A 13358-nucleotide genomic window follows, 5' to 3' on the forward strand; every position below is an offset into this window, starting at 1 on the left:
CCGTGATTCTATTATTGCAGGAAAAAATGGAAAGCCGGTGCTCAGCATTAGGTGAGGGAATACCATCCTTGCTGAAACCTGTGACACATTTCCAGTGCCTTCTACAGGAACAGCATTTTGCCAGTGACATGTGCAGTATAGGCAACACACATGTATGTATGTATGTATTTATGCATACATATACGCATATATGTGTAAACATACTGTGTGTTTTCATATGTCTGATGGGGGCAACATGAAGATAACATATTCATATATATTATATGCTACATACTATATATACGTATATATGAACCTCATATATTATATTGTTATATACTGTATAACATGTATATAGGTATATATGTACCTACATGTATACGTAGTTATACAGAGTATGTTCTTTTAACTCTAAATTAACAGAATTTAACTCTTAATTTGCAGGAACAGAATGTCTCCTCTTACGTGTTCGGCAGAAGCCCCTTTCCTGCATTTGATAATGGCAATAAATACACATATATATATATGTACGTATTTATACACATACATATATGCGTATGTGCATAAACATATTTATACTGTGCTTTGTCATATGCCTGATGGGGCAACATGCAGATAACATGTACATTCATGTATATTGGATGTTATAGTGATATATGTTCTATATATTATATACTATATAGAATGTATGTATGTATATGTATGTATATGAATGTATGTATATGATGTATGTATGTACCTATGTATACACGTAGGTACTTGTTTATATACATGTATACATTTATAGAGAGTACGTTCTTTTAACTCTAAATTAACAGAATTTAACTCTTAATTTGCCGGGACAGAATGTCTCCTCTTTTGTGTTCAGCAGAAGCCCCTTTCCTGTAGTTGATAAGGGCGATATGTAGGCATACGGGCTCACATGCGTGTGTGTTTATAGAGTTGCACATTGACACAGAGCGACTTTTATGCACGGAGGATTCAAATACACGCACCGATGTGTGTGGAGGTGCACGCACTCCGACCTAGGCGCGTACCCACAGGTGCCCACCGTTCCCCCATCTCCCTGGAAGCACCCTGCCCGTCTTTCCCCCCGTGCAGGGCCCGCCGGCGTGCAGGGGGCGGCGCGGGGGGAGCGGAGCCGGGTGCCGGGGCTCGCCCAGTGCCCGGCAGGAGGCGGAGCCGGCGGGGCGGCGGCGGCGGCAGGTGCCGGCGGCGGGATGGTGGCGGCGGCGGGGCCGTAGGGCAGCGGCGGCGGGGCCGGGAGCGGGGCATCGGGGGGCGCCATGGGAGGGGGCGTCGGGGCCGGCGACCCCCCGAGCCGCTGCGGGCCGCGGCTGCTGCTGCGGCTGGTGCCGGCGCTGGCGGTGCTGGCGGCGGCGGAGGCGAATGCGGCCGCGGTGAGCCCGGCGCCCGACGGCACGGTGATGGGCGCCGGCACCCCGCCGAGCCCCGGCGGCACCGCCTCCGAGGAGACGCGGCTGCACGTCTTCACCCTGGACTACCCCCACGTGCAGATCCCCTTCGAGATCACCCTCTGGATCCTGCTGGCGTCCCTCGCCAAGATCGGTGAGCCCCACCACCACCACCCCCCTCACCACCAGCCCACCCCTTTTCCCCTTCCCTCTTTCCCCGGGGGTCCCGAGGTTGGCGATGCTCCCGCGGGATGGACATCCCGGAGTGACCTGTGGTGAGAGCCGGGGGGACCGGGCTTGGAAAAGCGGCCGCGGAGAAGGACGATTGCCCCCTGGCCCCGAAAGCACCGGGGCCGGGAGTTCACTCAGCCCCTTCCTTCCTCGGTCGTCCCCGCTGTCATTTGAGCGCTTTCTCTTAAAATAACGCCGGCTATAATGACAGCTTCCAAACAGAACAACAGATCGATGGAAAGCAAATATTTATGAGGAAGCCTTCTCGTTGCGCTTTCCCACCGTTCACTCATGTCCCGTGAAAGATGAAAAATGCGGTGCTGAATGAGTGAGAAAGGCCACTTATTCCCTCATGTGGAAATTATTTGTATTGCATAGTTGGACTGTTTTGTGAGGTTTATATAGCATGTTTTTAATGAGCTTTCTATGGCCCGGGCAGAAAAATAAGTGCAATATACTAATGTGAAGAATGTCAGGTAGAGGCATCCTACAGAGCTTTGTAAAAATCAGTAAAGCTATAAATGATAAACTCTATGTCTTCTTAACAAAAAGATAGCCTTAACGTCAGGAATAAAGCTGGGGGAGCCAAATAAAAAGGTGTACGCATACTCCAGTTATTTAAATCAGAAGCCAGACTTGGCAGCACAGATTTCTGTAGAAGCTCCAATCATACTCACTTTGAAGAATCAGTTTGATACAACTTAAAACTTTGACTTCTGCCTGTAGCATTTAAATGGACCAAGTCATGTTATTTACGTATTGCAAGACAGGTAATTGAAATTCTGAAAAAAAAAAAAAAAAAAAATTGTGCTTACCTCCAGCCACCAGTTTGTGTTGAAATTGGAGGCCCGATCCCCTACCCCAGTAACTTGCTGTAGCTTCATTACCTTCAGCAGATTTATTATATGCTGCATCCGTTAAGGTTGCATGTATCTTAATGCATTAAATATGCATGTTTAGCCTTGAGTATGTGATTAGGCATTTGCAGAATCAAGTTGTAGTTCAGATATGATCCTCTCAAATATACCATGAACTGTTATAGCCAGAAAATACAGAGTTCGTTACAGAACTAATCTCAGCCAATTAAGTACTGCAAAATTGCTCTGGCTTCTGAGTGTAGATACAACAAGAACTCTTGAATAATCTCAGACTAAAGAAAAAAGTTTATGTTTTATTAAAGATTACAGGCAAACCATTTGAAACATGTAAACGCATACACACATAATAATATATAGGTCCTGCAGGACTGTGTACATTATAATTGCCATGATATTTTGCTAGTGTATAGGCATCTAAAAAGAAAAAAAAAAAAAAAAAAGAGAAACTTGGCTACTTTTATTTCCCAAGCTGACTGCAGTGAAATAAATATGCAGAGAGCGTAAATGAGGAGAAATGCCTATAATTTTACAATGTTTTCATTTATACCAAATGAAAGCTGATGTGGCTAATCGAGGGTGTTATCCCTGCTGTTATAAGTGTGCACTGAGCAATGAGGGCTGGATCCAAGGGAGGCCCTAGGTGTGGCAGCACTCGACTCCACCACACCTACTTGCAGGGGCCCTGACTCCGGGACAGGAATTAGGAACATCCAGTTCTTGCTGCTGGAGCTCCTTTTGCGCTCCCTTATCCAGCCACTGCATCGGGTCACTACACCTGCCCAGCGCAGACTCTCATCACTCCTAAGCCGCATTCCCACAATATTAATTTGCACTCGCTTGTGTCCTCTTTGATACTGAAGGTAGCCCATACAGGCGGAGTTCTCTAACTACTGAGACACAGCAGCATTGGCTCTGCCACATCCTACTATGTTTCTAGGATTGGGCCATTTCAGTTCAATGGGATGGAGAGGAATTTCGCAGCCCATCTCTCTGAGCCTGTGAGAGAGGCTGCTCTCCCTTAGATTCCTTTCTCCAGCATTTCTTGCTGGGCAGCACAGGGATCTCTCCCATGTCATGCCACCTCGAGACTCACGCACTGCCCAGGAAACTTAGGTGCTTAATCTGGCATCGCAAATTCCTTTCTGGGGCTAGGCACTGAGCACTTACGCATGGCACTGCTGACCAGCAAACCTTTATGAGCAGAGCCCGAAGTTCTTCTCAGCTGCAAGGAGCTCAGAAGGTACGGCCAAATTTAATAACAGCTCTCACGGTGTGTGTAGGATCCCAAAGATAACTGTATCACAGCACCTGCTTGTTGCCTGGTTGGAGCCTTTTTGAACAAATGTGATTTTGCAGAAGTGCAGTTTTATCGAAGCAGAAAGTCTCCAAGATGTGCTTATTGTTACAGATCTGAAAGATTTTTCAGATCCTGTCACTGCAGACTAAGTTTGGAGAGAGCACAAAACATAGCATGAGAAAGGAAAACTTGAAGTTGTCAGGCATAACTTAAAAGTTTTGATGAAGTACATTTTCACAAAGAAGTTAGGAACAGGCTGTGTATATTCCAAGATAAAACAAGAGCACATTTTGAAATGTAAGAAATTGCCTTGAACAGAATTGCTAATTTCTGGCTACTTCTAGTTATTTATTATCTTGCGTGGTGATACCACAAATTAGGTATGTTACTAACACACTGATGGACTCCACCAGTGCTTTAGGTGGTATCCAGTGCACTCCAAGCATGCTGTGGTGCCTAGGCAGTGAGGCTCGTCTGCTTACTGCCCAGTTTTGCTGAATTCCTATGCCTCTAAACTTACAGAATGTTCTCTAACTCATCCAGATTCCCATTACTCCTACATTTAGTCACAAATACACAATTAGAAGTGCTGCTTCTGGGAACTGAGCTGATATCCTTCCAACACTTCTTTCCTGAAAAAAAAGGTTTAAACCGTTCAGCACCTGAACTCAGAGTGCCCTTGCAAAACTCACACATAATCATAAGTACATGTCTCAATAGCATTCTCAGCATCAGAAATCATTGGATTTCACCCAAGAAGTGGCAAACCAGGGCTCTAAGGACTTCAATTTTGAAGAATATTGAACTTGCACTTTAGACAATGCCCAATGGCCTGAGGGCAAACATACTCCATGCTTCCACTGCATAGTCAGGAGCCCAGGAAGGAGCAGGGTCAGAGGGGGAGAAAGTAGCTGTGGTCCTGGGTTCAGCATAAAGGGCCAAATAGTCATGTACTGCTGGGGATCTGCTGCCAGGACACTATGGGCAACGTGGCTGTGGATCTGTCAGAGCATGTAAGATATCCCTCATCCTGCAGGACACCTGTGCCTGAGTTGGTGTGCACTGGGTGCCATCTCCTGGCTATCTGCCCTTAAGTAGGGAACCACAGCTTGTTCCTGAGATCACTTGTGAATGCTTTTCATGAAGGCAGGTAGTCTTTTAGGAGTTTTGATCTGGCTTACATGGGTAAAAAGCACTTTTAGCATAGTAGGAGGCCTTATGTTACCTTCAGGAATGAGGTACAGTCCTCAAAAGCTCTGAGAAGACAAAATCTTTCCAAACAGTTACTTGTAAAGGAAAAAAAAAAAAAAAGAAAAGAGAGAGAGAGAGAGAAAAATATTTTATATTCATAATAGACATTTCATTGCCTTTGTGCTAGAACTGGCTGGTAGTTTTTTGTTTGTTTGTTTTTCATTAAAAGCAACACTTATATAAATTCTCCCCTTTTCGATTTTTATTGAGAAAATTATTGAAGATACTTTTTGAAGACTTTTAAAAACTATTCTTCTAGCAAAACCTACTTGGGAGAAACTTCAATCACTGCAATAGAAATTTTGGCAGCCTGCCATTGCAGAAACTAAGGCAAACCATAAAATGTTTAAGTGGAAGTGGCTGAAAGGTGAAGAGTCAAGTGTCCAGGAGGCAATTCTTGTGTCTCCAGGGTCGTTACCTATTCTGCCCATGCAATAGACTGGATATTGGTGATTTGTGTTTCGAGGAACAATAGTGAATTTGGCAGTCCTTCTGACACATCACATAGGCTGTGTTTCTAATTTTTAAAAACTGTATTCATCCAGAGAGGAAAAAAAAAAAAAAAGCAGTTTGAGTTGCTCACTTTTAAAAGTAGCTTTAACAGTTATTGAATATGTAAGTAAAAATATGTAGATTAAAACAGCTTCCCCCTTAGTCCTACTTAACCATTTGTTTTTCCTAAGTATAAACTCAGGCTTTTTTTTTTTTTTTTTTTTAACCTGGAAAAAATCTATGATGAGAGGGGAATTAACAAAATTGGTGTCACAAGATACAGAAACCTGGAATTAGTAAACTAGATGTGAACTATTCCAAGTTTGCACTAGTTTAACTGTTTCGACTACAGGTGTGATTTTTACTGAAATAGTTCTACTGAAATAGACGCCCGTTATTACCACACCCAGTGTTTCCATGCAGCTCTCATTTAAAATAATTTAAATGCTTTTTAGTTAGGCAAGAATTGTAGGATCTTGTGGGTGTGGATAGTTTTCTATATAATTATGTGGGCCAAATATAGATAAGGAGGAGCCTGGAAAAGATTGGTATCGCCAGGACCTGGAATGTGACCTTGGTGCATACGGTTGACCATTCCATTAGATTGGCCAAAGTAATTTCCTTTGGAATATCTCCCATTCATCACAAAAAAATCACCTCTACAGTAATCAACTTCTAAAAGTAATCAGAATCTTTAAATCAAAAGTATTTGGCTTTGAGAATTTTAGTGAGCTATGGAACAGTCAATTTTTAAGTCATCATTCAGAATTTTTTATTCTTTTTTTTTTTTTCTGAAACTCTTTTTTCTGTACTCTGCACAGTCTGCTTATGAGAGACTCCTGACACTACCATAATTCATATAACAGAGAAGAAAGAGTATAATAGTACAGGTTGCAATTTATTGTCACTTTCTGAAAAACATTATTTTTTTTTTCTTTGATTTTTTTTTCTTTGATTTTTTTTTTTCTCTGTCTATCTAGATGTAATTTTCCCTGTAAAAGTCTTTGGCTCATGTCTCTGGGGTATTCCACTTTATGTAAAAAATAAAACAAAATGAAACAAACAAACAAAATAACAACACACTTTCACAAACAGAGCAACAGTTCTATTAGCAGGAAAATCTAGCTATTAAATTGATTCTCCACCAAATTAACTGAATTAACTACTCTAGCTCACAAATTTACATTCACCTGTTATAGTGGTCCATTTCAGTCTTTGCAATGAAAATGAACTTTTCCTGCAATTGCTGTTTGTTTACTATAGAGACTAAGATAACAGAATCCAGAATAGTCTTGGATTCTGTACAAATAACTATTTCACTTTCTTGTGTTTGAATTTCCTTTGAAGGCTTTCATCTCTATCACAAGTTGCCCTCAATAGTACCTGAAAGCTGCCTCCTTATTCTGGTTGGATTGCTTCTTGGTGGCATTATTTTTGGAGCAGAGGAGAAGTCTCCACCTGTAATGAGCAGTGATGTTTTCTTCTTATATCTTTTACCACCGATTGTACTCGACGCTGGATATTTTATGCCAACTCGTCTTTTCTTTGAGAACTTCGGTACTATATTCTGGTATGCCGTGGTAGGCACACTCTGGAATGCCATTGGCATTGGGATCTCACTTTTTGGAATTTGCCAGATCAGTGCATTTGGTTTGACTGATATCACATTGCTGCAGAATTTGCTCTTTGGCAGCCTCATTTCAGCTGTGGATCCTGTGGCAGTGTTAGCTGTTTTTGAAAACATTCATGTCAATGAGCAGCTTTACATCCTGGTGTTTGGAGAGTCATTGCTGAATGATGCTATAACTGTGGTAAGTTACTTGATAAATGACTAGTTGATAAAAATGATAAATGATTCTTTGCATGTCACTGTGTTATATCTCTTTCTATGTGTGTGGTTATTGCAGCGTGCTAAAAGAGGGAAGTCAGTAAGTGCTAATGCATTTATGTAATTCTCTAAACTTTTATGTTTAGAAATTACAATAGCTTAACTACAGCAGAGCAACATGCAATGGTAGCATATTTGCTCAAGTCATTTTACTACCTGACCTCTTTAGTCTCTGTTTCTTTTAATTCTGCTACTTCCGTAATCCTAAACTGGAGGATTTCCTCACCTGCAGAAATGTCGTTGGATGGGCGAGGGAAAAGGGCCAATGTGGAGCGTCCCTGCAAGGTTGCAGGGAGAACGGGCCAGTCCCTGAGCTATCACAGGCACAGGATCCACTTGATGCCAGGCACTTGCATGTGCCTGTCCAGTTGGAACTGCACTGAGACCACTCTCACAGGCTACAGATGAGATAGGACAGCCGCCCGGAGGTAGCTGTTTCCAATCATTAACTAGCTGAACTGGGTTTGTGGTGATGACCTGAAGACAGCAATCTGCAAATTCCACTAACACCCCCAATGCCCCTCGTTTGTACCTGATGACGCCATGTCTGGAACATCACTTCCATTTAGCTATGCCTTACTTGAAACCCTGCCCATGTTAACTATGTCATGGCATACTTTCTGTTTTAGCAATGGAAATCCATTTTTTTTTAATTATTATTATTCCAGAAGGATCAGAAATGTACACGAATTGGGTCTGCACCTTCCCTGTCTCTGTCACTGGCTTCTTATCGACTGTCCCACTCCATGCAGAGCTGTCCTTTGGTTTTCCTCCTTTCTAGAACTTTGCCTCATCTGCTTAACACATGCATATCTCAAACATTTAATCTGAGCCTTGATACCAATCATTTCTTGTGTGCCCGTAGGTGTCCTGTTTTGTTCTCCTAAGCTTCATGTTTTACCTGACTCTGCTGCTATCCAGCCAGCTGAATCATCTCCTCATATGGCCTTGCCTTAGAGCCTAACTTTTTGTCTTAGCTTACAGCTGAAACTGCTTGTTCTGACTAGTCTGTTACCTAAAGCAATTGTGGAAAACAGTGGTGAGTTTCAAATAGCTTGGCAGTTTAGCCATGTCTGTGTCTTTTCCCTATTCACTCTTAATGAGCACTCGTGCAAGGGAATTCTTTCCATTATTATTATTATTTAGGGAGAAAAGGGGCTAATTTTGTGTTAATATAAAGCTTTTTCTTGATTTTTTTCCAACTGAAATTGCTTTTTCCAGTCACAAAATCAATCGCCTTCCCACTGGAGCAGCAGTGAATCCAGTTTTGCTAGCAAAACACTGCATCCTGATGATGGATATATTTGTGTGTGCCATTGCCCAATGGCAGATTACTTCAAGGCACCATATTTATAGGTGCTGGCATGGCAATTACATAACTGTGATATGTGGCTCTCCTGTAGGCATTGTTATAACCTTCTTTAGGGTCCTTTCTCATCCATTGCCTTCCCAAACACCCTAGCATGGGGAAAGGTACTCTGAGGATCCTGTAGGGCTAACTGAGCATATGGCACTGGCCATGCATGTATTCATGAGGGAGTGAAAGGGATTTGGAGTGTGTTTGGTCTTACTTCCCAGCTATTGCTTAGAGGTGGTACTTGGCAGCCGACCAGGTGGTTTCCACATGCTAAACACTGGTCTGCTAATGGCTCCCAGTTATGGTTTTGCACACCTGCAATCATGTGCTTAGACTTAAAACACGACCCAGGCCATCGCACGAGTTCTCTGTGGGGTGTGCTTAGTGGACTTTGCCTCCCCTCCCTGTGGCAGTGCTGCCAGAGCAGTTCTTGCTGCAGTGTGGTCAGGGTACTATGGAGGCCTTCAGTGGGATGTGGGGGGGGGGGGGGGGGGGGGGGTGTTGAAGGCAGGCTGGCCATCAGCGTGGACTGCCCAGTTCCTGCCCGCAGACACCAGCCACTAAACCACAAAAGTACCACAAAACCTGGGGGCTACACAGACAGGCAGCGCAGTACAGTGTGACTTCAGTAGCCATGCTTTCTAAATACTTTAAGCCCTTCTTCCTGCTAACCTGCTTGCACTGCCAGGCTGTTCCTAATAAAAGCTTTTCTTTTGTTAGGAATCTCAGCTCTGCTGTGCTTCTCAGATGATCTTGCAATCCTGATAGGTTTCATGATAGGCCTGTGCATTTGGATGATCCATTTTTCCTGCTGGTGGAATTTCTGAGCTTGAATTTGGCTGAAGGCAATGTTTGCCAGTCAGCTGTAGTGCTTCTCGTTTGGGGTTGGTGCTTTACCAGCCTCCTGGGTCAGTGATAACTACCATGATAATACTAAACTGCAAGATCACAGATGAAGCTGAGTGTTAGCAGTTCAAATTTCAGTTCTGGGCTTAAAATCACAGAGACAGAGCTAGTGTCATTGCAATAAAATTATTCCCTTGTTAGAAAACATTGCAGCAGTGCTCTGTATTCTGCCTCTACTGAAAATATTATTTTAGAGTGCTTTAAAGTAATTTCAGAATTAAAAGCTAATAACTGAGGACTGATGAAAATAAGTAATTAGTGTCTAGGAGAAGCAGAGATGCTCTGAGACATGATTAAGAAAGGATTGGGGACTGATATTATTTGTTGCAACCTTCAGTGAGTTCAGCTAGAGGATGTTGAGTAAATGCAAATCTTGAACTTGAAAAAAACCGGTTCTCATACCAAAAGCATTGCAAAATGCGTCTAGTGTTGCTGTTGTTTAACTCACCTGAAAGCTTAAAGAGAGCTGTAAAACTGAACTACCTGTAGAGTAAAAGGGAATTTAACCTGATTATGATCTCATGTACAGTAGTGCAAATAAAGAACAATAAGGACGAGATTGAAACTGTATTCATGACATTCCATAGTCCTAGCTGCTGCTTCTAGCATGGCAGTCTGGTTTTGAACCATGAACATTGCTTTTCTTCTTTCAAATAACTTCTGACAACAGACTCAAGATTTATAGGGATGCCTGATGGAACTAGGCTCCATTCGATTTGCAGTGTGAGTACTTCGCTGTGAAGATGAGGTGATGTTATGAAAAGGCTGTTGCTTGAGGAGGTCACAATTACATGCTTCTTTACAAGTGGCTCTCAGTGGCCTTACCTCAGAGACTTGCCATACATATACATATATTTATATAGTTAGTTTTGAAAATGTAAAACAATTTGACACCACTTAAAGAAAATAGTCATCTTCCATAATACATACCAAGGGACTATTCTGCATGGTCAAATTCTGAATCTTGAAGAATAACACAACCCTGGGTAGTCATAAGTACTAAGAAGTGACTCAAGGAAACTCCTCTCCTTGCTTGACACCAAACAGCAGTATTTTTTCTTCAGCCTGTGATTTGGAGAGCCCTGGGAGTCTGTGGACTGGAAGTTTTTTTTTTTGTTTTTTTTTTTTAGGGTGAAAAATAAAGGCACACCTATTGTCAGGAGGCTTAATTCTGTTATGCTTTTCTCCATGAAAATTCATAAGGTCAACAAATCAAAACAGGTTGAAAACCACTGGATCATATATATGACATTACTTTCCTGTCCTGCACGGGACACAGTAGCAATGAACAGGGCAAAAAAAAGGCTGGTAGTCTGCCTCACAGCAGCAAGGTGAATGGGTTTGCCCAGGTGAAAAATGACACTTCTCCCATGTGGACTCATCCTGAGGGTGTCATTCTTAGGAGATGAACAGTTTGTGCTCCTGCTCTTGCCCTATTTGTTGCTTTGTAGTGAAAATCAGAAATTACCAGTGACCCTGCTATGTTTGATTTAACCTTCTTTTTTTTCATGCTTGCATTAGAATATATATTTTATTTTCTTTTTCAGTTCTTTCCTTTCACTTAGCCTAAAGGACCCCTTATAGCCCATGTCTTCGCATTAGTCTTTAGTGAGGACTTTTACCTGTGTAAGACCTCTCAAATTTTGGCCAAGAAGAGCTGTACAACTTTCTTTCTGTCATGTGAGAGAGAACAAGACTGCAAAGGTGACAAATCCCTCCCAGTATTCAAATACCTACATTGTTGGCACAATGCAAGTACTGATAAAACATTGTTCTCTCAAATAGCATTTCTGATAGAGAAACCTGTTTGGTCTACTAAGAAACCCAGAAAGAAAGCAGAGGTTTAACTCCTATAAACTGTCCAAGCTGCCTAGCCCGGTGTTTGTTATGACCAAGGTGGCTTAACCTGTGACCCCAGTTTCCACTTCTGGCTTAGATGCATTCTGTGATAGGAGTAGGACCAAGCTTTGGGCTGGACAAGGGGACCATGTAGCCATCATGGTATCGTATGGCTGGGAACACACATACAATAAATCTGCAACAGGGGAGACCCTTTAAAGATTTCTTTAGGAGTGACTGATTCCGTTGTTGTCTTTTAAGTAGCAACTAGCATACTGAATGTTAGAGAAATTTGGACTTTATATCATTCTGTTTCCTGCGTATAACAAAAAGGTTTTTTGGCCAAGAAAATATTAAAATCTCATTGACCTCATTTGTTTAGGAGGACTGTTGTAAGAACTTTGAAAACAAAACTGGGCAAATACATGTTAAGAGGTCTTTTAATGGGAATTACATCCAGATCTCTAGAAATAATCTCAAATTTGAAAAGTCTTTAAACCATTGGATTCCTAGTGGTTAGTAGAGAAAGACCACTTAATGGATGCCATGTTTCTTGTAATCTTTGGGGTGGTCACAGTCCATCTTCCCCATGCCAGACAGATCTATGGTCTAATTCAGTGCTGCAGCTCTTGGTGTCCTATGTAGCACAAACATAGTTGAAAATAACATGAATTTTCGCCAATTATGAAGCTGTACTTTTTCCTCCTCCTTTTTTTATTTCTTTGCTGCTGGGGAAAATCTGAAATAGCCATTTGAGGGGAAATTAGAAGCTCTGCAAATGAATGAGTTTAAAGAAAGTTTAGGTGGAGCTTTGGACAGGTCTTTGAATCAGCCAGGTAAGGAGTCTAATCATGACTATGCTCCTGGCCTGCAGGATGATGTCCGTTGAAACACTGCAGTCTTTTGTCTCCATTTGCAAAAATGGGAATAATTATATTTACCCTTCTTCGTATATCTCCCTGATATTTGTGGAGGACAAGTAATATGCCAGAAGTAAACAGCAGCATATCTCAAAAGTGTGTTCAAGATAGATAGAGAAATACAAAGTCCAGCATTGAATCAGAGGAACATGATAACACAAAAGGAAATTAAGAAGAATTCAGAAACATGATGTGCTTTTTTCTTTTTCTCATAGGTCCTGTACAATTTGTTCAAGTCTTTCTGCCAGATGCGCACAATTAAGGTTATTGATGTATTCGCTGGGATTGCTAACTTCTTTATAGTGGGGATCGGTGGAGTATTGATTGGAATCCTTTTGGGATTTGTAGCAGCCTTTACCACCCGTTTCACCCATAAAATCCGAGTGATTGAGCCACTCTTTGTCTTCCTGTACAGTTACTTGTCATACATAACAGCTGAAATGTTTCATCTCTCGGGCATCATGGCGTAAGTACCCCAAACTTCAGTAACTGTAGCACCCAAATAAGAATGCCAAAGGGAACTGCAGAGAGGACCAGATTTTGCAAACTCTGCCATGTGGCCTCGTTCCACTGTGCATGGCAGCAAAGCTGGCTTGAGGATTTCCGGCCTCTCCCCTCCTGCTTCCATCCCATTGTCTCAGCTTGCCACCACACCAGCTGTGTCACTAAAACTGCCCATGGCATCACACCATAAACCATATCTTTGAAATGTTCCAAGTTAAAAATAGTCCCTTGTATTTTTGGTGGGTTATTCATTACCAAGATGGGTTGGTGACCCAAGTCCTCATATGACCCCACCACCAGTCACAAAGGCATGGCTCGGGGGTGGCACAGAGTGACATGGGGGCAGCAGTGGCTGGCAGGGAGTGGGAGTGGTAGCTGTGAACCTCATGAGCTGGCTTCGC

At 42.4% G+C, this 13358-nt stretch overlaps 1 protein-coding gene across 1 annotated transcript in view; it reads left to right on the top strand.

Moving 5' to 3' along the window:
* Positions 1–1147: 1147 nt before the first annotated feature.
* Positions 1148–13358, top strand: part of SLC9A2 (solute carrier family 9 member A2) — a 33702-nt gene continuing 21491 nt past the window's right edge. The window contains exons 1-3 of the mRNA XM_035316473.1: positions 1148–1548; positions 6891–7354; positions 12669–12919. Of these exons, the coding sequence (XP_035172364.1) occupies positions 1266–1548; positions 6891–7354; positions 12669–12919 (998 nt within the window). The 5' untranslated portion in view covers positions 1148–1265. The remainder of the gene's footprint in view (positions 1549–6890; positions 7355–12668; positions 12920–13358) is intronic.

This window comes from Oxyura jamaicensis, chromosome 1 (genome assembly GCF_011077185.1).
Source record: "Oxyura jamaicensis isolate SHBP4307 breed ruddy duck chromosome 1, BPBGC_Ojam_1.0, whole genome shotgun sequence".
Classification (NCBI taxonomy): Eukaryota; Metazoa; Chordata; class Aves; order Anseriformes; family Anatidae; genus Oxyura; species Oxyura jamaicensis.